General features: G+C 41.1%; 1 protein-coding gene across 1 annotated transcript in view; it reads left to right on the top strand.

The window, feature by feature from the left end:
- The window catches only part of lamb4 (laminin, beta 4), a 320,650-nt gene that overhangs the window by 205,135 nt on the left and 88,914 nt on the right, over positions 1 to 26,601 (top strand). Inside the window, exons 27-28 of the mRNA XM_034175562.1 lie at positions 16,902 to 17,059; positions 17,485 to 17,687. Coding sequence (XP_034031453.1) covers positions 16,902 to 17,059; positions 17,485 to 17,687 — 361 coding nt within the window. The remainder of the gene's footprint in view (positions 1 to 16,901; positions 17,060 to 17,484; positions 17,688 to 26,601) is intronic.

Raw genomic sequence — 26,601 nt, forward strand, 5'->3', positions numbered from 1 at the left:
AACTAAAGTCATTTCAAATGGCAACTTTCTGGCTTTAAGAAACACTATTAGAAATCAGGAAAAAAAATTGTGGCAGTCAGTAACGGTTACTTTTTTAGACCAAGCAGAGGGAAAAAAATATGGAATCACTCAATTCTGAGGAAAAAATTATGGAATCACCCTGTAAATTTTCATCCCCAAAACTAACACCTGCATCAAATCAGATCTGCTCATTAGTCTGCATCTAAAAAGGAGTGATCACACCTTGGAGAGCTGTTGCACCAAGTGGACTGACATGAATCATGGCTCCAACACGAGAGATGTCAATTGAAACAAAGGAGAGGATTATCAAACTCTTAAAAGAGGGTAAATCATCATGCAATGTTGCAAAAGATGTTGGTTGTTCACAGTCAGCTGTGTCTAAACTCTGGACCAAATACAAACAACATGGGAAGGTTGTTAAAGGCAAACATACTGGTAGACCAAGGAAGACATCAAAGCGTCAAGACAGAAAACTTAAAGCAATATGTCTCAAAAATCGAAAATGCACAACAAAACAAATGAGGAACGAATGGGAGGAAACTGGAGTCAACGTCTGTGACCGAACTGTAAGAAACCGCCTAAAGGAAATGGGATTTACCTACAGAAAAGCTAAACAAAAGCCATCATTAACACCTAAACAGAAAAAAACAAGGTTACAATGGGCTAAGGAAAAGCAATCGTGGACTCTGGATGACTGGATGAAAGTCATATTCAGTGATGAATCTCGAATCTGCATTGGGCAAGGTGATGATGCTGGAACCTTTGTTTGGTGCCGTTCCAATGAGATTTATAAAGATGACTGCCTGAAGAGAACATGTAAATTTCCACAGTCATTGATGATATGGAGCTGCATGTCAGGTAAAGGCACTGGGGAGATGGCTGTCATTACATCATCAATAAATGCACAAGTTTACGTTGATATTTTGGACACTTTTCTTATCCCATCAATTGAAAGGATGTTTGGGGATGATGAAATCATTTCTCAAGATGATAATGCATCTTGCCATAGAGCAAAAACTGTGAAAACATTCCTTGCAAAAAGACACATAGGGTCAATGTCATGGCCTGCAAATAGTCCGGATCTTAATCCAATTGAAAATCTTTGGTGGAAGTTGAAGAAAATGGTCCATGACAAGGCTCCAACCTGCATAGCTGATCTGGCAACAGCAATCAGAGAAAGTTGGAGCCAGATTGATGAAGAGTACTGTTTGTCACTCATTAAGTCCATGCCTCAGAGACTGCAAGCTGTTATAAAAGCCAGAGGTGGTGCAACAAAATACTAGTGATGTGTTGGAGCGTTCTTTTGTTTTTCATGATTCCATCATTTATTCCTCAGAATTGAGTGATTCCATAATTTTTTGCTCTGCTTGGTCTAAAAAAGTAACCGTTACTGACTGCCACAATCTTTTTTTCCTGATTTCGTATAGTGTTTCTTAAAGCCAGAAAGTTGCCATTTGAAATGACTTTAGTTTTGTGTCATGTCTGTGATCTGCTTTTTTTCTACAAAATTAAACAACTGAATGAACATCCTCCGAGGCCGGTGATTCCATCATTTTTGCCAGGGGTTGTATTAAAGGATTATTAACCGAGCGTGAAAATATCAGACTGAGGTCTTGAGGGTACGGGCAGAGTGCCGCTTGGTGTGATATTTTCCCATACAGACCGAGCTGGCGAGGTTAACAGTGAGGTTATTGTGTGGCTGAGGGGAGCTGTGTCTTCATCTCGATTGTCCACTTCGAGCTTGTTGGCTGTTAATCCCTCCAGTTCAAACTCATCAGTGTAATAAAATTCGCTTGTAGAACGGTCCTCTTCGTCGCTCAGAATTTCTTTGTTCGCCTTTTGTTTTGTTTTCTTTCACGCTGTGAAAATTGTAAACAAAGTTGCAAAGCTGATGCGTGATCCGGACCGATTGTCATGGTAACGGTCTGATATGGGAAAATAACAGACTGGAAATCAGCCAGTCAGAGTGCATGTACTGTCATAGCCATATGTGACTGTAGGACCATTGTGGCCGGGACGGTGGTGGGATTGAACCCCAGACGGCTCGCACTAAAGACCATTCCTCTACCAGGTCAGCCAAAGGGGAATAAGCCAAGCTAGCGGGAACGTCTTTTCAATCAGGACCCGGGACCTTCATCCTGCACATATATAATAATGTAACTTATCAGCTGAAGACACACTGTGTCCTCCAAAAGTATCAGAACACTTGGTATTTCACACAGAAGGAATTAAATTATTTTCAGACACCGTTTTGTAAAGGTGGATAAGTTTAAAGGTGATCTCACTGAAACTGACAGTAAGACTATATTATTTTCTCCTTGTGTGAATGGTTTTAATATTTAATAATGACGTGTTACACTACTAACGTACACTATCTTAACTGTATTCAAGATGGAACAGTATTTATTTTAAACAGAACTGATATTTTCAGTCCCTTGTGTCATTTTTCAGATTTGAAATGTATGTATCTGTTTCTAAGGAAAAAAAAAAAGCCTAAATAAAAAGTCCACACTTCTTCATCACATTTTTCTGATGTCAAGGACAGTAAAACTAACTTTAAAAAATTGTTTATCAGTTGATTATGACCACAGAGGTGGACAAAAAAGTTTATCATCTCCTGCACGCCAAAATCGCCTGCTTTATTTATTGGTTGATTTATTTTATAATCACCATTCTGTGTTCTGAACTCTGCCAATAAATATCATCACTGTTGTCAGACTGAAGGTTTTCCTCCAAGCTTTCTTCTCCCTCATTGTGGTCTAGATAAGGTTTGAAACCATCAGTCTGTGTCCTCACAGCTGCTTCAGAAAAACCTTCAGAATGGACTTAAAAAAAAAAAACAAAAAACTCCACACTGGAAAAAAATCATCTAAAAACAGTCCGACTCATGTTTACAGTTGATTTGGTCTTGAATCAGCAGGTCCTGTTCTCCTGATGACGTGGGAGCAATATGACTGTGGCTGAAGGCTGAAATAGAGCGCAGGATTCAGACATCTGTAGTTTATCCTTCACCTGTGCACTTATCGACTTTCATTGTTCAGGAATTTTTAAAATATCAACATTTCATTGTTTTTAGTGATTATTTGTGCACATTTTTTGATGTCAACTTCACTTTAAAGGTGTAAAAAGTGTAGCAAAACAAATACATAAAAGGAGGTGATCAGATAAAGTACTAAGTCAGGAACTGTAACAAAACAGCAACATGGGTCTCAGCATAGAAACAGAAGTGCTACTGTAGGAAAACAAACATGAAGATTAAGAACCACTAAGGAAACAATCAAAATACAAACTCCAAGAACTAAACAACAACCAATTCCGAGAACAGAAGGCAGAACTAATGTGGAAGGCATAAGTGAGCAGCGTGCAAACAAATATAATTATCAAAGATAATGTTTTCATTATCGGATTATCTTTTTAGATAACTTTAAAAACCATTATCGGACTAATTATCTCCTGATAAATTTTTGTCCGACAATTTTTAGACCGATAACGTGGTAAATAAAGCTGAACAGCTGCAAACTGTCAGGGCTCGTGATGGACTGACACAGGAAACAGGTGGAGACCAATGCAAACTCTCAGACATGGCTGGTTGTGATGAATGAATAGCTTTATCTTGGAACCAGGCAGTAGATTCGTTACACGAGTAATCAGATAATGAGGCAGAGGTATCAGACAGGGTACAGGCAGGGACGTGGTCAAAAATATGAACTGAGGTCATACCAATGGCATCGAAGAGTGTCACAGGCAAAAACAAAGGCAGAGTCAAAAATACAAGCTGAGTTCAGGATTAAGGCAAGGCGGAGGTCGGAGCAAACAAGCAAGTTCAAAACACAGAATCAAACAGGACATGAACTGAAGGCGAGAGAGTGAACAAAGTCAACAATCAGGCAGTGAGCTGTGGAACTGTGAGGGTCTTAAAGAGGAGCAAACTAATCAGGTTGATGTGAAGCAGGTGTGTGGAAAGAGGTGTGGTGAAGTGAACAAAGAGGAGAGAAGAAAGGCAAGAGTGTGCAAGAGGGCAAAACAAAGCAGTGCAAAACAAGAGAAGTAAGTGACAGAAAAACTAATTGTGAGAAACATGACGTGTTCAAAAAATTAATGTGAACAAAAACAAAAGGGGCAAACTTAAGAACTACCGTAACAAATCAAAAAGGGGAAAACCAGAAAACTAATGAGTAAAACTAAAACTAGAATGGAACTGTAACTGAACGGTACAGAAAAGTGAATACAATAAAATGGCCAAACAAACTATTGGTTAAACTGCAAATAAACAAAACCCAGTGAACACAGAATAATGCAATGAATAAAACAAGATAACTGCTAAACAGAAAATGCAATGAATAACAAATGGAACATAATCTGATGAGCAACACCAAAGATAAATAATAACAAAAACCTGTGACTAAACATTATATAACAAATGTGATAAACAGAACTAAACTAACAAAAAAAAACCCAGAGTGAGCAAATACGAACTACACAATACAACAATGAAACCAGTGACGAAAGTGTAACAAGAAAAAGCAACAAATAATTGAATAACTGCAAACTAAATGATGAGGTGCTGAATGAAACCAGTAACTAAATAATAAACAAAGCAAAAACAATAAACAGAACCAAACTGAGACTAACTTGTTAACGTATGAACTAATGAAAAGTAGAACCAGAAAATCACAAAGGAAATCTACCAAGGGCTAAGACCTAAACCCCAAGCTGGGGCCAAGCATGACAGAACCCCCCCTCAAGGCAGCCAACACCGAGGGCTGCCAAAACAACCCCGCACACACCCGATAATGGGAGGGAAGAAGGGGGGCCGGAGGTGGGTACCAAGGCCATGGAAAGTAGGCAGTAACCCCCAAAAAACGCCCATAAGGCAGATGACTGAATGGTTGAGGACCCCTAACAAAAACAAGGAGGGCAGGAGACAAGGACCAAAAAGGGCAACAAAAATCAGTAAGCCCACCTGACGGGCGACAATATGGCCGTCTGTGGGTCAGATGATTGCCAAGGAACCGGTTCGGAGCTTCATTGCGGCCCACGGGAGGGTCATGAGGTCTATCCGAAGGACTGACAGGAATAGAGACAGGGCCTGGATCAGGGACGAGACAGGACGTGGTTGAAGGACAAAACTTTATCATACTCTTGTGAGGACTCAGGGAGGCAATAAGATCACGAAGGGAGCTTTTACAAGAAAACTACCATAAAATAATGAAGAACATAAAGTAAAATAACCACCAAAAGGAAAAGCTACAAGGATTGTGGAGGCTCAGGGTATGGGAAGTGAGTCTCCCAGAGGAAACAGAAGGCATTAAGTATGACAACCAATTAAATGTACGCGGTGGATTATCAACCAAGGAAAGTTCTACCATGGGCTTTAAGGAAACATTGGACACAAATGGTCCTGGAGGGAAGATATTTGTGAAACCACGAACGTGTGGTGCCCCAGGCGGCAAAACTGCCCAGAACCACCCAACACATGACATGCTAGGCACTAACTGGGTAATAGACAGATGCAGGTACCAGACTAAACCAAGAACCGAGGTTCCAACCAATCTTCCCAACAGAAACAACCTGTAGGACATAGCAAGCCTGAAATAGGATCTTATGGCATGGAGCAGCTGGCTCCATTTAGCAGGAAAACACACCAGTTTCCAAAAATAAAACACTTTGTGGAGTTGCACAAAAAATGAGCAGATTTTGACACAAATGACAGGCATCCCAATAGTTAGCAACTTAGAAAAATAGGGCTGCGAGGGCCTTGTAGTGTCTAGAAATAAGTCAAAATACAGTCTCTTTAACGAACATGGACTATGGAGGAGTAGGAACAGAAAATAAAATGTAAAAAAACTCACAGTTCTGTTGATTATGGCTGTTATTGTTGGGAAGAACTTTGTAGAGTGGGTGAGTGGCAGATCCGATGAGAAGGCTGTCAGCGTGAAGCGATCCATTGAAGTCTCTGCTGGCGGGGCAGAGAACTGAGGCACGGCATTCACTGGGACTGTCTCAGCTGGTTTGGCAGATAGTCGTGGAAGAACGAGCCCAGCAACAGAGTCTGCAGGCTCCGCAGCAGACGGAGGCGAAGGGCGTGTTGTTGCAAATTGTGGACAGTCATCTATGGCATCGGAATCTGCTGATGTCGTGGCCTGCTGAGGAGCAATTTAAATGCCTGCAGGTCGTGGTGATGCAGCACCCGAATCACCTGGCCTTGCTGTGGACGGAGGTGTACAGCGTGCGGCTGCAGAGCATGGAAAAGCTAGCACAGTGTCAGAATCAGCCAGCTTTGCGGCCGGCAGAGGTGCAGCGCGTGCTTCGGCCGTCTCGACTGCAGGACGTGGCAGTGTGCGCGCCGTAACCACTATGGTCGGCGCTGTTTCCTGGTGTGCTGATGACGTAGCAGGAGGTGGGATGAGCTGTGACGTCATCAGGTGTTCTGCTTGTTTCAGCGACATGAGCTCAGTAGACGTCTTGGATGAAGCAGCCGTGCTCAGTGGAGGTGTACTCATTCCTGATGACTCGGCGAGGCCTGGGAGTGGCGTAACCAGCACCGAGGGGTCGGGCAACCTGAGAGCTTCAGTTCCTGTGAGCGTGGACATCACGATGGCTGCGAGATGGCACGGAGGCGCACAGAGCTTTCGGGGGTTCGGCACTGGAGCCTGACGTGAAGGAACCGGTTCTGCAGAAGCATCCGGCCGTGGAGCCGATTCCCCGGACTGGATTCGCTCCATCAGCTTTTTTGTGATCAATATCCGAGGAGCAGGATTTGGAGGTGTACAGAAAGTGGGAGGAGCACACAGCCGTGGAGGCCCCACCGCTTCAGCGGATAGCGTGATGGTGTGAGGAGAGTCAAGACTTGCAATGATGTCTGCTTCAAAAAGGAAGTCCATTGGGTCCTCGACACAGGTAGGCAGCTGACCTTACTTAAACAGAGTTTTAATGTGCGTTAACTCGGGGAAAGCAGCAACCATTTCAGGTGCAGCGAGGATAAGTTGATCAAGTGTAGAAAAAATGTGCTGCTTGCTCCGCTTGCCTGGACTGTCCATGAACTCAAAAAATAAGTCCTGAATTTTAAACAAAAACTCTGCCTTGTTGTGGAGTGATGATTCCTCCGTTTCAGATGAAGACTCATCCTCCAGGTCTTCCCACTCAAAGTCATCATCTGGTTGCGAGCGAGAGGTTTGCAGATATTGCTCAGGGTGCTTCAACCAGTCAGGCAGCCTCTCTGCAGCAAATAAATTGTCCAGCTCTTCAACGTCAGGGAAAAGGCTGTAAAGCCATGTGTTTGCTTCCACGACTTCCCAAGCCTGATCAAGGTAGTCAAATTTCTCTCTTGGGGAGTGGACATGGCAGAAACAATCAATCAATCAATCAATTTTTTTATATAGCGCCAAATCACAACAAACAGTTGCCCCAAGGCGCTTTATATTGTAAGGCAAGGCCATACAATAATTATGTAAAACCCCAACGGTCAAAACGACCCCCTGTGAGCAAGCACTTGGCTACAGTGGGAAGGAAAAACTCCCTTTTAACAGGAAGAAACCTCCAGCAGAACCAGGCTCAGGGAGGGGCAGTCTTCTGCTGGGACTGGTTCTCTCCCTCAGCCCCAACCAGTCCCAGCAGAAGACTGCCCCTCCCTGAGCCTGGTTCTGCTGGAGGTTTCTTCCTGTTAAAAGGGAGTTTTTCCTTCCCACTGTAGCCAAGTGCTTGCTCACAGGGGGTCGTTTTGACCGTTGGGGTTTTACATAATTATTGTATGGCCTTGCCTGACAATATAAAGCGCCTTGGGGCAACTGTTTGTTGTGATTTGGCGCTATATAAAAAAATTGATTGATTGATTGATTGATTGACTGGTTGGGGCTGAGTGAGAGAACCAGGAAAAAGACATGCTGTGGAGGGGAGCAGAGATCAATCACTAATGATTAAATGCAGAGTGGTGCATACAGAGCAAAAAGAGAAAGAAACAGTGCATCATGGGAACCCCCCAGCAGTCTAAGTCTATAGCAGCACAACTAAGGGATGGTTCAGGGTCACCTGATCCAGCCCTAACTATAAGCTTTAGCAAAAAGGAAAGTTTTAAGCCTAATCTTAAAAGTAGAGAGGGTGTCTGTCTCCCTGATCTGAATTGGGAGCTGGTTCCACAGGAGAGGAGCCTGAAAGCTGAAGGCTCTGCCTCCCATTCTACTCTTACAAACCCTAGGAACTACAAGTAAGCCTGCAGTCTGAGAGCGAAGCGCTCTATTGGGGTGATATGGTACTACGAGGTCCCTAAGATAAGATGGGACCTGATTATTCAAAACCTTATAAGTAAGAAGACGAATTTTAAATTCTATTCTAGAATTAAGAGGAAGCCAATGAAGAGAGGCCAATATGGGTGAGATATGCTCTCTCCTTCTAGTCCCCATCAGTACTCTAGCTGCAGCATTTTGAATTAACTGAAGGCTTTTTAGGGAACTTTTAGGACAACCTGATAATAATGAATTACAATAGTCCAGCCTAGAGGAAATAAATGCATGAATTAGTTTTTCAGCATCACTCTGAGACAAGACCTTTCTGATTTTAGAGATATTGCATAAATGCAGAAAAGCAGTCCTACATATTTGTTTAATATGCGCTTTGAATGACATATCCTGATCAAAAATGACTCCAAGATTTCTCACAGTATTACTAGAGGTCAGGGTAATGCCATCCAGAGTAAGGATCTGGTTAGACACCATGTTTCTAAGATTTGTGGGGCCAAGTACAATAACTTCAGTTTTATCTGAGTTTAAAAGCAGGAAATTAGAGGTCATCCATGTCTTTATGTCTGTAAGACAATCCTGCAGTTTAGCTAATTGGTGTGTGTCCTCTGGCTTCATGGATAGATAAAGCTGGGTATCATCTGCGTAACAATGAAAATTTAAGCAATACCGTCTAATAATACTGCCTAAGGGAAGCATGTATAAAGTGAATAAAATTGGTCCTAGCACAGAACCTTGTGGAACTCCATAATTAACTTTTAAAAAAAGAAGGTAAAAAAGAAGCAGATGTCGGCAAATACCTCTTTAATTGCTGACATGTTCAGTTCTGGATCTGAGTCTGCGGTCCCCTGGTACTGGCCTGATTGTTCTGTCAGGGCTCGTGACGGACTGACACAGGAAACAGGTGGAGACCAATGCAGACTCTTAGACATGGCTGATTGTGATGAATGAATAGCTTTATCTTGGAACCAGGCAGTAGATTTGTTACACGAGTAATCAGATAATGAGGCAGAGGTATCAGACAGGGTACAGGCAGGGACGTGGTCAAAAATACGAACTGAGGTCATACCAACGGCGTCGAGGAGTGTCACAGGCAAAAACAAAGGCAGAGTCAAAAATACAAGCTGAGTTCAGGATTAAGGCAAGGCGGAGGTCGGAGCAAACAAGCAAGTTCAAAACACAGAATCAAACAGGACATGAACTGAAGGCGAGAGAGTGAACAAAGTCAACAATCAGGCAGTGAGCTATGGAACTGTGAGGGTCTTAAAGAGGAGCAAACTAATCAGGCAAGAGTGTGCAAGAGGGCAAAACAAAGCAGTGCAAAACAAGAGAAGTGACAGAAAAACTAATTGTGAGAAACATGACGTGTTCAAAAAATTATTGTGAACAATAACAAAAGGGGCAAAGTTAAGAACTACCATAACAAATCAAAAAGGGGAAAACCAGAAAACTGAGTAAAACTAAAACTAGAATGGAACTGTAACTGAACGGTACAGAAAAGTGAATACAATAAAATGGCCAAACAAACTATCGGTTAAACTGCAAATAAACAAAACCCAGTGAACACAGAATAATGCAATGAATAAAACAAGATAACTGCTAAACAGAAAATGCAATGAATAACAAATGGAACATAATCTGATGAGCAACACCAAAGATAAATAATAACAAAAACCTGTGACTAAACATTATATAACAAATGTGATAAACAGAACTAAACTAACTTAAAAAAAACCCAGAGTGAGCAAATACGAACTACACAATAAATGATAAACAAACAATGAAACCAGTGATGAAAGTGTAACAAGAAAAAGCAACAAATAATTGAATAACTGCAAACTAAATGATGAGGTGCTGAATGAAACCAGTAACTAAATAATAAACAAAGCAAAACAATAAACAGAACAAAACTGAGACTAACTTGTTAAAGTATGAACTAATGAAAAGTAGAACCAGAAAATCACAAAGGAAATCTACCAAGGGCTAAGACCTAAACCCTGAGCTGGGGCCGAGCATGACACAAACATTTATAAAATTTAAAATCAGTTGAGTACCTACCTGTTAAATGTTTCGTAGCTGATATATAAAAAAATTGATTGATTGATTGATTGATTGATGTGTCATTCTTCCCTCTGCAAATCAGAGAAAAGCTGCTTCTAGAAGAACCCGCTCTATTCTCTGCAGGCAAAGGAGAACTGGTCCCAAAAAAAAACGATTTTCTTTTAACCCCATACTGATACGCGGCCAGTATCACCCAAGTCATCCAGAGGCATACATTTTTAACTTATGGTTCAAATTTTAACCAAACTAATTTTGGACAAGTTATTTACGCTGCTCTCCGAATTCGGCAGGGCGTCCTTATCAAGCTGGCTGCTTTGGCTGCGCTGTTCATTGTCGTACTATCCATGAGAAAATCATCCGGAATATCCATATTGGGACCAAAACACACACTTCTTGCCTTCTATGTTTTCCTCTGCGGACAGTTCTTGGGCTGCGCGCTATGACGTCATTTGTTTACGCACAGTGGGCCTCATGTATCAACGTTGCGTACGGCGATATTTGAGCGTATATGGGGTGTACGCCAAAATGGCTGCGCTACTTGGCATTTATCAATGTGGTCGTTGGCGTACGCTGCGCTGAAAATATACACCAGGTCGAGAGGTGGCGTAAATTATACACCAAAATGAACCAGCGCTGGAATCCACATAAAAATGAAGATGATCAACATGATAAACTGTGCCATTATACAAATCAATGCATATGTTACATAAATAACACTTTCCTGATTATACTACATAATAATCAATACAAATCCCGCCTTTGCGGGATTGTTATGGAGCACGATCCGTGGCCACAGCGCTGACTGCAAAGACAGTGCTGCTCGCCTTTTTCTCCAGACTTCGAGCCTGGAGCCAGAGCAGCGCTGAGCTTAACTTCATGTGGTGTGATCGTTTTAGACTATGAAATTGATAACAACTGTAGTTTCGTCATTCCCTTAATTCGCTCGTGCTGCAATCAGGTTTTGTCGTCTCCATTCGGTTGTCACAATAAAATAAATACAGAAATACATTTAAAAAATAAAGAAATCTGACAGATTAGGAGTGTCTTATTAATTGAGCGAGCAAATATCCACATGTCAAGAATTATTGACATGTGAAAAGAGAATACAGTGGTCCCTCGCTATAATGCGGCCTCGCAGTCCCGCGGAGTATTTAGTACAATTTTGCATGCTATTAATTTTTTTTTACAGTGTTCTGTGTTCTGCGTGTCTGTTTATAAGAATCCTCTCGCCCAGACGAAGAAAGAGCGCCAACAACTAGGCCTACTCACAGCTGTGTTTCTCACACAGAAACAAACACCTGCTGCAGTGAGATGTGAGTGGGAAAAGGCGCAGCGTCAGGACGCAGAGGCGCGATCTGTGACATACTGGTCAGTCACTATTAATAATTTCTTATGTGTCCGACCTCGTTCGTTGATTGTTAAAATTAATTCGTTAGTTCTAAATGCCATCATAATTATTTATAGGAAAATGTTCTATTTTTATTTCTCAAACAAATGTTTGGGCCTGAAAACAGTTTGGTCTTATTTTCCTACTAAGGTTTGAACTTTGAGAGTGTTTACACACGAGAGAAAAGTGAGAAAATGTTCATGCCTGATTGAGAAAGTGTATAAACTGTGTAGTGAGGGGTTTTACAGCTTTGAAACGTCTATAATAATTGTAAAAAATAACGCTGACTACGTCACGGTTTCGCGTATTACGGGCTATTTTTTAGAACGTAACTCCAGCGATTAATGAGGGACCACTGTAACACTTTATTGATTATATACTACAAAACAATTGATACGACGGCCACTCATTGCCGTCTTCCCGGCTTCCATGTCGTAAAACGAGGGTGTGTCTGAAGCGGAGTCTGAATATTTATGGGCATGTTTATTATAATTACGGTCGTTTCCACCCGCCGCATTTATCAAGATCACGTCAGGCGTACGCCAGAAATGGGCAGGTGCGCACTGCTTGATACATGTCACGGCAACTTTGGTGTATTTCAAGTTTACGCTGTAAATTTACACCACAAGTGAGCAACATTGATACATGAGTGAAAAAGTTCACGCATGCGCACGAAGGTTCAAGGTTTGCCCATGCAAGCACACGTGATTCAAATCCATCAGGTTTTTGAAAAAATAAAAAGGTCTGATACTTTTCTAACAGACCTCGTAATCCACGAGGAAGTCCACACACTTTTTCCAGTGTCTCTGCAGTGCCAAAATACAGTTTTCATAGGAGGTCTTATCCTGGAGCTCAAGGAACTCATCCACTGCAGATATGACATCATTATCAGTCTTATGAGGTCCAGCAAACTGCCATTTCATGTTTGGAAACAGATTAAATTGGAAGGAGCCAAATCTAAGGAATAAGGTAGGTGTGGAACAAGTTTGAAGCCATATTCATGAAGGCCAGACATGACCATGTGGAGTGAAGCATTGTCCTTGTGAAACACAGCATCTCGTTGGAGCATTTTACACCACTTCTGCTTTATTTGCTCCGTTCTTGCAAAAGGGAAGCATAATTGCCCTCAGTGACACTCTGCAGACACTGAAATCATATATCTCCTGTGTTGGCCTCACTTCATTGGCTGCCTGTATGTTTTAGGGTACATTTTAAAATTCTTATGTTCATTGTTAAACTCTTCTACTTTCACCACTTCTACTCCTTGTAACTGCACTTTGGACTCCCTCTCATTCACACACATGAACTCAGTCTTGCTCCTGCTGACTTTCATTCCTCTTCTCTCCAGGGCATATCTCCTCCTCTTCAGGCTCATCTCAACTTGCTCTCTACTCTCACTACAGATCACAGTGTCATCAGCAAACATCATAGTCCATGGGGACTCCTGTCTGATCTCATCAGTCAACCTGTCCACCACCACTGCAAACAAGAAAGGACTCAGAGCTGATCCTTGGTGTAATCCCACCTCCACCTTGAATGAGTTTGTCATTCCGACTGCGCATCTCACCGCCGTCACACTATTCTTGTACATGTCCTGCACTACCCTCACATACTTCTCTGCCACTCCAGACTTCCTCATACAATACCACAACTGTTCTCTTGGCAACCTATTATAAGCTTTCTTGAAATCCACAGACACAGAGTGTGAGTCCTTCTGGCCTTCTCCATCAGCACTCTCAGAGCAAACATTGCATCTGAAGTGCTCTTTCTTGTTATGAGACCATAATGCTGAGTGATAGATCTTCACCTGTTTTCGAAGCCTAGCTTCTACTACTTTTTCCTATAACTTCATGCTTTGGCTGATCAACTTTATTCACAGTATCCCTTCCATCATCATTTAATTTTCCTTATTTTTCTCTCATGGTAACTCAGATAAAAGGTAATTCTTTGACTTGTTTAGGCAGCCACACTCACTGTGTACATCACTTTCAGATGATTTATATGCTGTTTAAATAAACTGAGTTTGCAGTTCTTTATTCAGTGCATCCAGAAAGTGCCTCACTTTTACCAGATTTTGTTTTATCTTCCCTCAACAATCTACTCACAACACCCCATAATGACAACATGAAAAAAAAATAATTCCAAAAAAGAAACAAAAACAACTACTAATAAATCACTTGTCCATAAGTATTCACAGCCTTTGCTCAATACTTTGTTGATGCACCTTTGGCAGCAATTTCAGCCTCAGGTCTTCTTGAATATGATGTCACAAGCTTGGTCCACCTATCTTTGGACAGTTTGGTCCATTCCTCTTTGCAGCACCTCTCAAGCTCCATCAGGTTGGATGGGGAGCGTCGGTGCACAGACATTTTCAGATCTCTCCAGAGATGTTCAGTCAGATTCAGGTCTGGGCTCTGGCTGGGCCACTCAAAGACATTCACAGAGTTGTCCTGAAGACACTCCTTTGATATCTTGGCTGTGTGTTTAGGGTCATTGTCCTGCTGAAAGATGAACCGTCGCCCCAGTCTGAGGTCAAGAGCGCTCTGGAGCAGGTTTTCATCCAGGATGTCTCTGTACATTGCTGCATTCATCTTTCCCTCAATCCTGACTAGTCTTCCAGTTCCTGCTGCTGAAAAACATCCCCACAGCATGATGCTGCCACCACCATGCTTCACTGTAGGGATGGTGCCTGGTTTCCTCCAAACATACCACCAAAGAGTTCAATCTTTGTCTCATCAGACCAGAGAATTTAGTTTCTCCTGGTCTGAGAGTCCTTCAAGTGTCTTTTGTCAAACTCCAAGTGGGCTGCCATGTGCCTTTTACTAAGGAGTGGCTTCTGTCTGGCCACTCTACCATACAGGCCTGATTGGTGGATTGCTGCAGAGGTGGCTGTCCTTCTGGAAGGTTCTCATCTCTCCACAGAGGAATGCTGGAGCTTTGAGTGACCATCAGGTTCTTGGTCACCTCCCTGACTAAGGCCCTTCTCCCCCGATCGCTCACTTTAGACGGGCGTCCAGCTCTAGGAAGAGTCCTGGTGGATCCGAACTTCTTCCATTTACAGATGATAGAGGTCACTGTGCTCATTGGGACCTTCAAAGCAGCAGAAATGTTTCTGTTCCCTTCCCCAGATTTGTGCCTCCAGACAATCCTGTCTCAGAGGTCTACAGACTATTACTTTGACTTCATGCTTGGTTTGTGTCAACTGTGGGACCTTATATGAAGACAGGTGTATGTCTTTCCAAATCATGTCCAATCAACTGAATTGACCCCAGGTGGACTCCAGTTAAGCTGCAGAAACATCTCAAGGATGATCAGTGGAAACAGGAGGCACCTGAGCTCAATTTTGAGCTTCAGGGCAAAGGCTGTGAATACTTATGTGCATGTGATTTCTTAGGTTTTTTTTCCCTTAAATTTGCAATACACACACACACACATATATATAAAACTTTTTTCATATTGTCTTTATGGGGCATTGTGTGCAGAATTTTGAGGGAAAAAAAATGAAATTCAAATGTGGAAAAAGTGAGGCGCTGTGAAGACTTTGTGAATGCTCTGTACACGTCCGCCGGTGGTCACACCTTGTCTTTTATTCTTTTGTCTATCTTGCTGTGTCTCTGATGTGCCCCATCTCTGTTCCTTTATCAGTGCCAAATGTTGTGTTGAGTTTTATGGTGGTAGCCCCAAGAAGATGTTATGACCATAACTTACCTTAACCCAGTTCTTGAGCTGCTAAAATGTATGAAATACAGAGGAAACAACAAAAAACTAGAAGCACTCACAAGCGCGCAAACCCCTGCCAAGGCCATAGGGTCACTTACATCATATGGAATACCCTTTGGCAAAGAGACTTATTCCATGTTGTTTCGTGCATCTACCGTCATGTTTCAGATTCAGTGGTTATGTATTTATATTTATAAAGAGAAACTGCATGAACTACACAAGTTTTTTTTAATTTTCTAATAAAAAGTTTAATTCAGTGAGGAGAAACAAATGCTTGTTGTGTTGTAACTTTATTTTTGTTCAGCCTTTGTGACCCGTCTTCATGAAGTTAGATGCAAAAATGTTGAAATTGGTCCTATCCTGCAATGATAAAGAATCCTTAAAAAATTATTGGATCCGGATCGTGTTCCGGATCATTACCTAATGACTTCTAAGTTAGGCCAAGATACACCCCTGGTAAAAATTTCATTGAAATCCGTTGAGGATTTTTTGAGTGGATGTTTTGAGTAATCCTGCTAACAAACCAACCAACAAACAAATGGACGCGACCGAAAACATAACCTCCTTGGCCGAGGTAATGAAGCATTAAAAAATCAGAATATTAAAACAAATTTAAGAAAAAAGAAAAGCAGAGCGTTCCCTAAATCCTACATGTCGGCTCATCGTAATACATCCAGAATAACATCAGTTGTAGGAAAAAGAAAAATATCCTGAAAGCGACAACTTAAACAAAAGTTAGGTGTAACAATTGTAGAATTTTGTTTTGAAACAAAATGAACAAAATAGACAACAGAAAAAACTATGACAAACCACAACCATATGACAGTCTGTAAATGAAGTGAGCTTTTGGTTTGACTGTTCCCACTGCAGGATGTCATGTATCACAGTGTCCCTGTGAATATGAAGATCCTGGCAGTAACAGGAGTGGACTTATGCTGAGCACAGACAGACAGACGGACGCAAGGCCTTCGCAGTACCCGATGGCCATATTTTGGCCTTGGGTAAAAATGAAATATAGTCCATAATCCTGTTTTTGCTCCTGCTTTACTTACAGCTGTGCCCGAACCGCCTGGATTTGCACCGCCCCCGGCTAGGTTGGCCACGTTGGCTCAATTCAGCTCCACCCTGAATGTTTATGACAGTTTTTCAAATAGAGCAAATCTGCATGATTGAAGAACAGAAGAAAAAATTTTATTCAGGAATTTAATTTGAATGAATTAATGAATGAATTTGTATTCAGTCATTAAAAACTATATTAAAAATGTTTGAGGCTGCTCTTGGTTTGACTTTGTTTTCCGAGCACCTTGTGTGCGACCACAGATTTTGGATGGTCGACGTATTCACAAAGGTGCTGTGACGTTAAAAATCCCACTTATTTATTGCATCACAGCAAAATTTAGATGGAATAATCACAATTTTGTCTTTTGTCGCCTGTGGTTTAGGATTTTGTTGACTTCTGAAAATCTTTCTCTTCACAGGAAACTCAAAGACAGCATTGATCCCAACAGGATCCTGATTGATCCATCATCTGTCTTGATCAGTGAAATGAACAACATTCAAGATGGGTTCAAGCGGCTCCTGAGCCACCTGAAAGAGAAAACTGCAGAGGAACCGCAGCCGTCTGAAGATGTGAAAGGTGCAGCTCCGTGGGTTTGATGGTTCTCCAGATTCTGAACCCTTTTCTTGATCTCTCGATACTTCATTGTAGTAGGTTCTGTTGTGCTTAGAGAATAATCACAAAAGCATTAGACTGGTGCAGGCCACAGGAGGTTATCAGCTCCTGTCGCTTTACAGTTTAACGTGGCAGAGCGGCAGCCAAGTGGTTAGTGCGCTTGTTTCCAGAGCAGGCGCTTCCTGGTTCAGCACCACCCTTACCCTTTTCCATGTAATGTAAAGCTGTGTCAGGAAGGACATCCAGTGTGAAATCTGCACCAAATCAACATACAAACCATAAATGGATGTGCTGGGGAAACCCCCAACTGAAAAAGGGAGAAGTTGAAAGAACTTATTTTGAGGTTACAAGAATGAGCGCCCCTGCTGTGATGTGCCACTGTGTTCCAGAGTCGATGGATGAGATCCAAAAACTACATCAGAGCTTCATGTCAGATGAGAAGAGGGTAAGAAATGCTAAGAAATCTGTGGAGGACTCCATGGACACCAGACAGGATGTTAGAGACAAACTGAGCATGAACAGCAACAGAGGAGAGCTGGCACCGCTGGACAAGAAGGTCCAAGCACTCAGTGTTGCAAATCTCAACCAAATTGTGAGTATGAACACAGCCAGTGATCACACGCTCTCCTCATCCGTGTCCTGCATTTCCACACTCACCTCGCTGCTTCCTCCGCTCACCCCTCGTGGTTCCTCGTCCATCATTCCAACCCCTTTCTTCCTGAAGCCTGATTGGTTGTTGCACAGCCTCTTTCTCACATTTTCCACCCTGTTCTGTTTTTTGGTGTTTTTCTTGTGGAACTGATTAACCAGGGGCAGTACAGCAGTTGACCCCATACTGTTTGAGGTGACAGTCTCATGAGGTGTCATGTTGTCATAACGCTGAATGACTTTTGGACTTTCTGTTGCTAAAATCTGTGGACTGGTTTCAAGAGAAAAGCTTTGTGGTACATTCATACTATTGAGCAAAGTGGAACATTCAAAGTTTAAAAAACATTCCAAAATACTCCAGTTTATTCCAAAATATGTCTGATTTTAGTTTATTGCACCATTTGTATAATATTCTGTTTATTTGGTATTGATGCTGAACTTTGTGACACTGATTCCATCAGATGACTAATGAATAGTAACACAAGGTGAACCCAGAAATGTTCTCAGGGTGGGACGTGGTCTTCTAAACACTAAGACCAATTTTACTAGTCACATATCTGGAGTGGACAGGTTTGTGAACTGGTGTGACGCCCACCAACTGCAGATGAATACAAATAAAACAGAGGAGATACTGGTGGACCCCGTGTCTGTTGGGGGCCGTAGTTTTGGAGCCATACATGGACGTAACATTGAGCGCGTGGATTCATACAAATATCTGGGGGTTTACATTGATAACAACTTAAAGTGGTGCACGCAACTGGCGAGCCTTTGTGCCTGAATTGAGCAGCTCATGTAACCCTAACCCTTTAGGAGAGGTGATGGTCTAGTGGTTAAGCGTTGGGCTTGAGACCAGAGGATCCTCAGTTCAAATCCCAGCCTGACTGGAAAATACCTAAGGGCCCTTGAGCAAGGGCCTTAATCCCCTAGTTGCTCCCGGTGTGTAGTGAGCACCTTGTATGGCAGCTCCCTGACATGGGGTGAATGTGAGGCATTATTGTAAAGTGCTTTGAGCGTCTATATGACTATATGGAAAAGCGCGATATAAATGCAGTCATTTACCATTTTACTTTCTCTGTTGACTCCGATTCTTTGGTGTATGTAGGAATATTATGTTGATTTTCTACAGAGCAACTATTGACTGTGTGCTACGGTGCAGGTTTACCAGCTGGTTTGGTAATTTAACAGTTAAATCAAAAACTCAAATACTAAAAATAGCTGGCAAAGTCATGAGTATGGTGGTACCTGTAACTCCCCAGTTACTGTAACTCTGCAATCCTCAGACTTGCAGAGAATATTTTATCAGCTGCATCACATGTACTGCACTCGGAATATTTTTATTTAACTCAGGATGGCTCCGAGTGGACAGAAAAGACAGTATAAGGTTACGTGGTGCACTAAGATGTTGATATGGTTTTTGTTGATTATGTGTTTGTATAATTTTTGATGCAGGGTGGCATGTACTAAATGTGCAGCAGAGCCCTCTGCCCAGCACAGATTAAAGACACTTTGACTTTGAAACATCATTTCAGAAAAATCACTTTAGCTTTTCTTCCAAATAAAAATGTTCCAAAGTTTCATGTTACAATTTGGGACCCAGGACTAAGTCAAAGGCCCCAAAGCAGGACAGCAAAGACACAAAGATGATTTTCCAAACGTGACAAAGTTTAAAGTGTAGCTGACACGTTACGTAATTTTTTTTTTTTTTTTGAGTATTTAAGATTAAAATTAAATAACAGTTTGAAATTTATACTTTCCTGGTGCGCAGTTACTGAAGAGATAAATATTCGGATTTTGAACTGCGCACCACGAAAAACCAGGAACTTTCTGGAGAGTCCCAACATTGGAGAAGATGGAGGAAATGACATTCAGCGCCAGATCCATTATCTTAATAGCCCCATTAATTTATGGATTTTTTTACAGGCTACTGACAGCCCCGTTTCCAGCGAGTGGTTCAGGTCGGTGCTGCACCGTGTTTTCGGTGTAAGAACGGTTCATTCTGGCCGACAGAATCCTTTTGATTGGCACGTGGAACACTTATATTGACGAGTGTGCCCACACGGTGTCTGCGGCTTCCCCACTCCACACAGAAGCAAAACTGGGCATTTTCAGATGATTTTATTTTATTGTTTTGTGGATCATGTCATAATTTCATCGCATGCAGACTGAGACGTTATGAGCAGATGAGGGACTCTGGGAGTCTTCTAACTTGCAGCATGAAGTGGCTCATTAAGAGCAAAGACTCAATCCATTAGCCGCAATAACAGATTACAGCCGGCGCTGTGACCTGGCACCAAACTCCCGTGTGACAAATGGACTTTTCTTCAACCAAGACAGAAGGAAATAAATTATTTTCAGATGACATTTTGTAATATATTTGGATACGTTTTCAGATGATCTCACTGAAACTGACAGATAAGTCTATATTATTTTCTCCTTGTGTGAATGGCTTTAATATTTGATAATAACACGTTACGCTTCTAACGTACAGTACATTAACTGTATTCAAGAAGGAAACAATATTTATTTTAAAAATAGCTGACATTTTCAGTCCCTTGTGTCAGTTTTCAAATTTGAAATGTTTGTATCTGTTTCTAAAAAAAAAAAAAAAAAATCCACACTAACTCATCACTTTTTCTGATGTCACAGATAATAAAACTTTTTTTTAAACAGTTGACTACAACCAAAGAGCTGGGAAAAAACAAAAATACAAAACAGTTTATCATCTCCACCTGCATGCTGAAATCACCTGCAGTATGTATTTTTTTTATTTTAGAATCACCATTCTGTGTTCTGAACTCTGCCAGTATCATCACTGTTCTCCAAGGTTTAGTCTCTCTCATTATCATCTAAATATGGCTAAAACCCATCAGTCTGTGTCCTCCACAGTTTATTCAGAAACACCTTCAGACTGGACTTAAAAAACAAAAAAAGAACCTCCACACTAGAAAAAAAATTGTCTGAAAACAGCTCGACTTCCGCTGTGTTTAGAATTGATTTGGTCTTGAATCAGCAGGTTCTGTTCTCCTGATGACGTGGCAACAATGTGGTCACGGCTGAGGCCTGAAATAGAGCGCAGGCTTCAGACAGCTGTAGTTTATCCTTCACTGCACACTTATCATCAACTTTTATTGTTCAGAATTTTTAAAAATATCAACATTTCATCATTTTTACTGATTATTTGTGCACAATTTTTTTGTGTCACCAACACTTTAATTTACAACAAGGGAGTGCAAAACACAGGGACGGGAGTAGGGAGGGAGCCAACGAAAATACAGTTCCAAAATCTGACTCAGGGACATCTGGGACAAAAGCCCAGTGAGGGGAAGGTTCCAACAAAATCCCATTTCAACCCAACTCTGGGTGAGGAGATAAACACATTACAAGGGCCAAGGTCCTTATTCTCTGTGAAGCCCGTAAATTTTCACCGAAAGCCATGTGAATTTTTCGAATGGTTTCCAGCTGCCTGTCTCTAACAGTTTCTGAAAAAATTCTGATGGAAAAAAAGTCCAAGTCATTCTGCCATTTCCTCGCAATGAAACGACGACGAGAGGGGTGGACCAGTGCTCACTCAAAGCCTGCCCACAGGCAAATGACGCAACCGACAGGAGTGAAAAAACTCACGCATGCGCACGAAGGTTCAAGCTTGGCTGACGTAAAGACATATGAATTAAATCCATATAGTTTTTGAAAAAAATAAAAAGGTACGATACTTTTCTCACAGACCTCGTAAGTAGGTCATCAGTGTAACGGAAGGTATTATTAAAGGTTTTTGCTGACTTGCTATTAGTTTTAAGTTTATCTTTCATAAATTTGTATTCATAATAAAAAAGGAAAAGGTTTGCTAACAGTGGAGCACAATCTGTTCCCATTGGTATCCCTATTGTTTGTTTGAAAATTCTGTTGCCAACCTCTATATAGATACTGTCTACAAGGAATTCTATATGCTCAATCATATTTTCCTGTTATATTATGATACCGTGTTGATGTAGTATTAGACCAATATGTTGTGCTATCATTTCAATTAATGATATATTTAGAACCTCTAATTCTAAAAGCTTCCCTGACTAGTTCACTGATACTATATATAAATTGGTCATGTCGGATGTTAGTATACAGGGTGGAAAAATCAAAACTATCAGAATGTGTAGCTACTTTAGTTTTGTTTAACTTTTTTAGTTTATTTAAAACCTCTGTAGCATTATCAATAATCCAAAAACAATTAACTCCAGTGTTACGAGCTATGCCTTCGCAGTATTGTTTGAAATGTTTTGTAACTAATTTAGGTTAGTAGTTGGGATAATGGTTTAGTATTACATGCATTAGAGGCTGCTATAAATTTACTACCTATTGGATTTTTATGCATTTTGGGAAGCCAGTAGAAGGATGGTAATTGTTTCATATCGTTAGTAATTTTAATGTTATATTTAGTTATAAATTCTTGGTGTTTTGGTGTTGCTGGCTTTTTCTGCTGGTACTAAAACAAAACTTTTTTTTATATGGATTTTTCCTTTTTTCCTAAGTCTATCTATCTTAATTTGAACTGTTTCTAATACTCGACCTTCCCATTCGTCCAATGTTGTAGTATCTACTTTTTCTTTTTTAGCCCAACGTTTTTTTTTGTAATCCTTATTGGCTTTTTTAACTATTGTGAGGTTTGTGTCCCAGTTAATATTATTTTGTTCTCTAAATAATGGCCCTTTACTAAGTAATTTTCTAAGCTTCCGGTTATTATATGTCCTGTTGGCTCGTATTTGAAATTAGACGAGTCACAATGACAGCTAAGGTTTGTAGTACCTAATTCAAAGTCTAAATTTTTTATGCTTTGTTTGAAATTAAAAGGTTTACCAGCTATAGATTTAGTATATGAATAGGTAATAATGGGCGGGGGGGGGGAATCACTGATGAAATTTGGTATCATTTTTTTGGATTGGTTTGCTATGTAGAATCTGTGATAGTTTGATCATTTCAATGCCTTTGTTGTGAAATGGAATTTTCAAGAAAGATTTATCATCATCTTTGGTTATTGTAGTTTTTTCCATTTTTTTGTAAACCTAACCTAAAGTTATCTAAATCTTTCATGACAAGTGGAATATAGTTAGGTAATCTTTGTTCTGAAAGTATAATATTAGCTAAAGCTGTCCATATCTTTTTTAGAAACATTATCTAGTTTTTTGACATTGTCATTAAGCCCATACGGATAAATTGTGGCTAGTTCTTTGTACCAAGTATTCCTCCCTTTATAATAATTTAGAGGCTAAACTAAAGCGTTCACTCTCTTCCAAAAATACTTCTTCTATAGGCATAACCTCTATGTCATCTACATTATGACCATACGAGCAAAAGTGTTGGTATAAAAATAAATTACACATTTAAGACTCTGTCTGTGGATGTTCATTCTGTTCCTAAGGGTTTGGCTAGTTTCTCCTATGTATTGGATACCACATTTTTTGCAGATAATCAAATAAATTATATTTTTTGTGTTGCATGTCATTTTTGTTTCACGTGAGCTAACCTGTATTGTCTACCTGTGGTGTTACTCCTGAAGTTATTTCCTTCTACTATGTATTTGCAAGTTTTACATTTACTACTACCACATTTACCAACTCTAGTGTCCTGTATAGCATTGGTCACATCCCTTCCTACCAAGGTAGGGTTTGGGGATGTAACATCATAATTACAGGATGAGTTGGAAATATGAGGTATACCCTTCTTTAAGGGACGAGGGTATGAGTCATCACCTTGGTTTGCCGGACTCCTGACCGCCTCCTCTTATACGTAGCCATCATGACATTTAAACCCTTGTTTAAGGGACTAGGGTAAGAGTCCATCACCTTGGTGTTTAGGGCTAGTGACGGCCCTATATTAAGAGTAGCTATCATATATAGTAACTTATGTATGAGGGACAGGGTAAAAATATATTATATTATAGAACTATTATTATACGTAGTTATCGTAATATTTCCATGTGATATTTTTTGCATGTTGGGGTATGTCGAAACCTGACTGTAATAAAAGAATCTATGTAAGAAGTCTATGTAGATCTTCTTTCAGTGATACCTGCCTCGTGCTACAGCACATGTACTTAATATAAATGCCATGGCATTGAACAGATATCACTGAACTTGCCAAAACTATTCTTCAAGTGTCTTTCCTTAACCTACAGTGAGCTCTGAAATATACTGGAACTTCATGCAAGTATGTTTAAATCAAGATGCTATACTCCTGGTAATACAAACAATTTTATTTCAATCTGGGAGACAGATTGGAAGAACGGTCTTGTCCCAATCTGGAACGGAAAGAGTGATTGCATGGATTGTAACAACTATAGGGGTATTATACTGCTCTCCGTGCCGGGGAAGGTGCTTGCAAGGATCATTCTCAATAGGATTCTGTTTTAGCTACTTGTGGCTCGGCAACAAAAACAGTCTGGTGTCACAGCCAAGACGTCAACTGTTGACTGCATTTTAGCGGGTACTCATAGAACGCAAGCATGGGTGTTTCAATTTCAATTTATTTTCATTTATATGGTGTGAAATCACAACAAGGTCGCCTCAAGGCGCTTCACACAAGTAAGGTCTAACCTTACCAAGCCCCAGAGCAACAGTGGTAAAGAAAAACTCCCTCTGAGGAAGAAACCTCAAGCAGACCAGACTCAAAGGGGTGGCCCTCTGCTTGGGCCATGATACAGACACAAATTACAAAACAATTCACAGAACAAACATACAGGAAATGTTGCCGGAACAGATATCACACCCATCTCTGGATGGAGCCGCTCATCCACATAAAATCCTTAGAAGATTGCCTTGCATCAGTGAGAAGCTGGATGTCAAGCAACTTCCTACTTTTAAACTCTGATAAGACTGAAATGATGGTTCTTGGTCCAGTGAGACATCGGCATCAATTTGACCAGTTAACACTTAGTCAAGGCTCGTGTGTCATACATCACACTGAAAAAGTGAGGAACCTTGGGGTAATTTTTGATCCTACGTTGTCCTTTGGCCTCCACATTAGGGATATTATGAGGACTGATTTCTTCCACCTGCAAAATATAGTGAAGATTCGTCCCATCCTGTCTATGACTGATGCTGAGACCCTGACTCGTGTTTATCTCTTCTAGATTGGACTACTGCAATGTTCTATTTTCTGGTTTACCTCAGTCTAGCATTAGGGGTCTCCAATTGGTTCACAATGCTGCTGCCGGACTTTTGACACGAAGCAGAAAGTTTGACCACATTACGCCCATTTTTGCATCTCTTCACTGGCTTCCTGTCCCAGTGAGATCAGATTTTAAGGTTCTGCTACTAGCCTATAAAATTGTTCACAGACTGGCACCTCCCTACGTAGATGACCTAATTAAACCCTACGTACCGGCCCAGGCTTTGCGTTCTCACTGTGCAGGACTACTTTGTGTCCCGAAGGTGAATAAGAAGTCTGCGGGTCATAGAGCTTTCTCTTATCGTGCCCCTGTTCTGTGGAATGATCTCCCTGCATCAATAAAAGTCAGATTCAGTGGAGACTTTCAAGTCCAGACTTAAGACACACTTATTTTCCCTTTCGTATGGCTAGCATACTAGCATAGTATGTTACTATGCTTTTTACTCTTTTAATTCATTTTATTAGTAAACGGTCCCTGCCGCGGCCTCAACTTTATCTAAAGTCTGGGTCTTTTACTGAAGTTTAGGGCTAGTGGCCTGCGATCACTGTAGTATTTCTTCTGTTTTTCTTGTTTAATGCTGACAAATTATACTATATTTCCTGTCCTGTACACCAGCATAGAGTCCCAAAATTTTCCTGTATATTTGTTCTGTAATTTGTGTCTGTATCATGGCCCAAGCAGAGGGTCACCCCTTTGAGTCTGGTCTGCTTGAGGTTTCTTCCTCAAATCATCAGAGGGAGCTTTTCCTTACACCTGCCGCCTGTGTGCTTGCTCTGGAGCAGGGGTGGGAAACTTGTTCCAGAAAGGGCCATGAGGGTGCAGGTTTTCTTTGCAGCCACTGACTCCAGCAGGTGATTTCACTGATTAATATCACTTTGAGCAGATGGAATCAGTTAATCAGTGAAATCACCTGGTGGAGTCAGTGGCTGCAAAGAAAACCTCCACCCTCTTGGCCCTTTCTGGAACAAGTTGCCCACCCCTGCTCTAGAGGTTGGTAGGGTTAGACCTTACTTGTGTGAAGCGCCTTCATGCAACTTTGTTGTGATTTGGCACAATATAAATGAATTGGAAAAAAAACCTGAGACACCAGCCACCCTATATTCAACTGAATACACCACAAAGACAAGATATTTAATGTTCAAACTGATAAACTTTGTTTTTGTGCAAATATGTTGGGGACCAGACTCCAGTTGTAGTTCATGATCAAAAAATCCACCAGGTAAGCACTTATAGATATTCAGGTGTTCATCAGGAATGTCATCAGGAGAGTCATCAAGGGAGCCATCATTAGGAGGGACAGCTGCCCTGTCATTAGGAGGGTGCTAACTACAGCACAATAGGTGCTAATTAGAGCTATTGTTTAGTCACTAGCCTATAGCAGTCTGCCTCTCGGTAGGAGGGGTCTGGTTAGGTTTAAAACTCCAGTTTTTGTGGTTTCTGTTTATTCTTCTCTACAAGAGTCAAGACAGAAGTCAGACTACCAGAGCAAGAATTTTAGCTGAGGAAGCTTCTGCGATTTAAAGCGAAACGTCCTCGCGTCAGTCCAGTCAAAGATTCAAGCTTCTCTACTATCCAGGTGTTCATTTAGATAGTCTATTTAGCTGGGAAACCCATATTGATCATTTGTGTGCACGTTTACAGCAAAGACTGTATTTTTTATGTCGACTTAGGGTGTTTGGTGTTGACCAGAAAGTTATGTTTT

This window comes from Thalassophryne amazonica, chromosome 8, assembly GCF_902500255.1.
Source record: "Thalassophryne amazonica chromosome 8, fThaAma1.1, whole genome shotgun sequence".
NCBI classification, from domain to species: Eukaryota; Metazoa; Chordata; class Actinopteri; order Batrachoidiformes; family Batrachoididae; genus Thalassophryne; species Thalassophryne amazonica.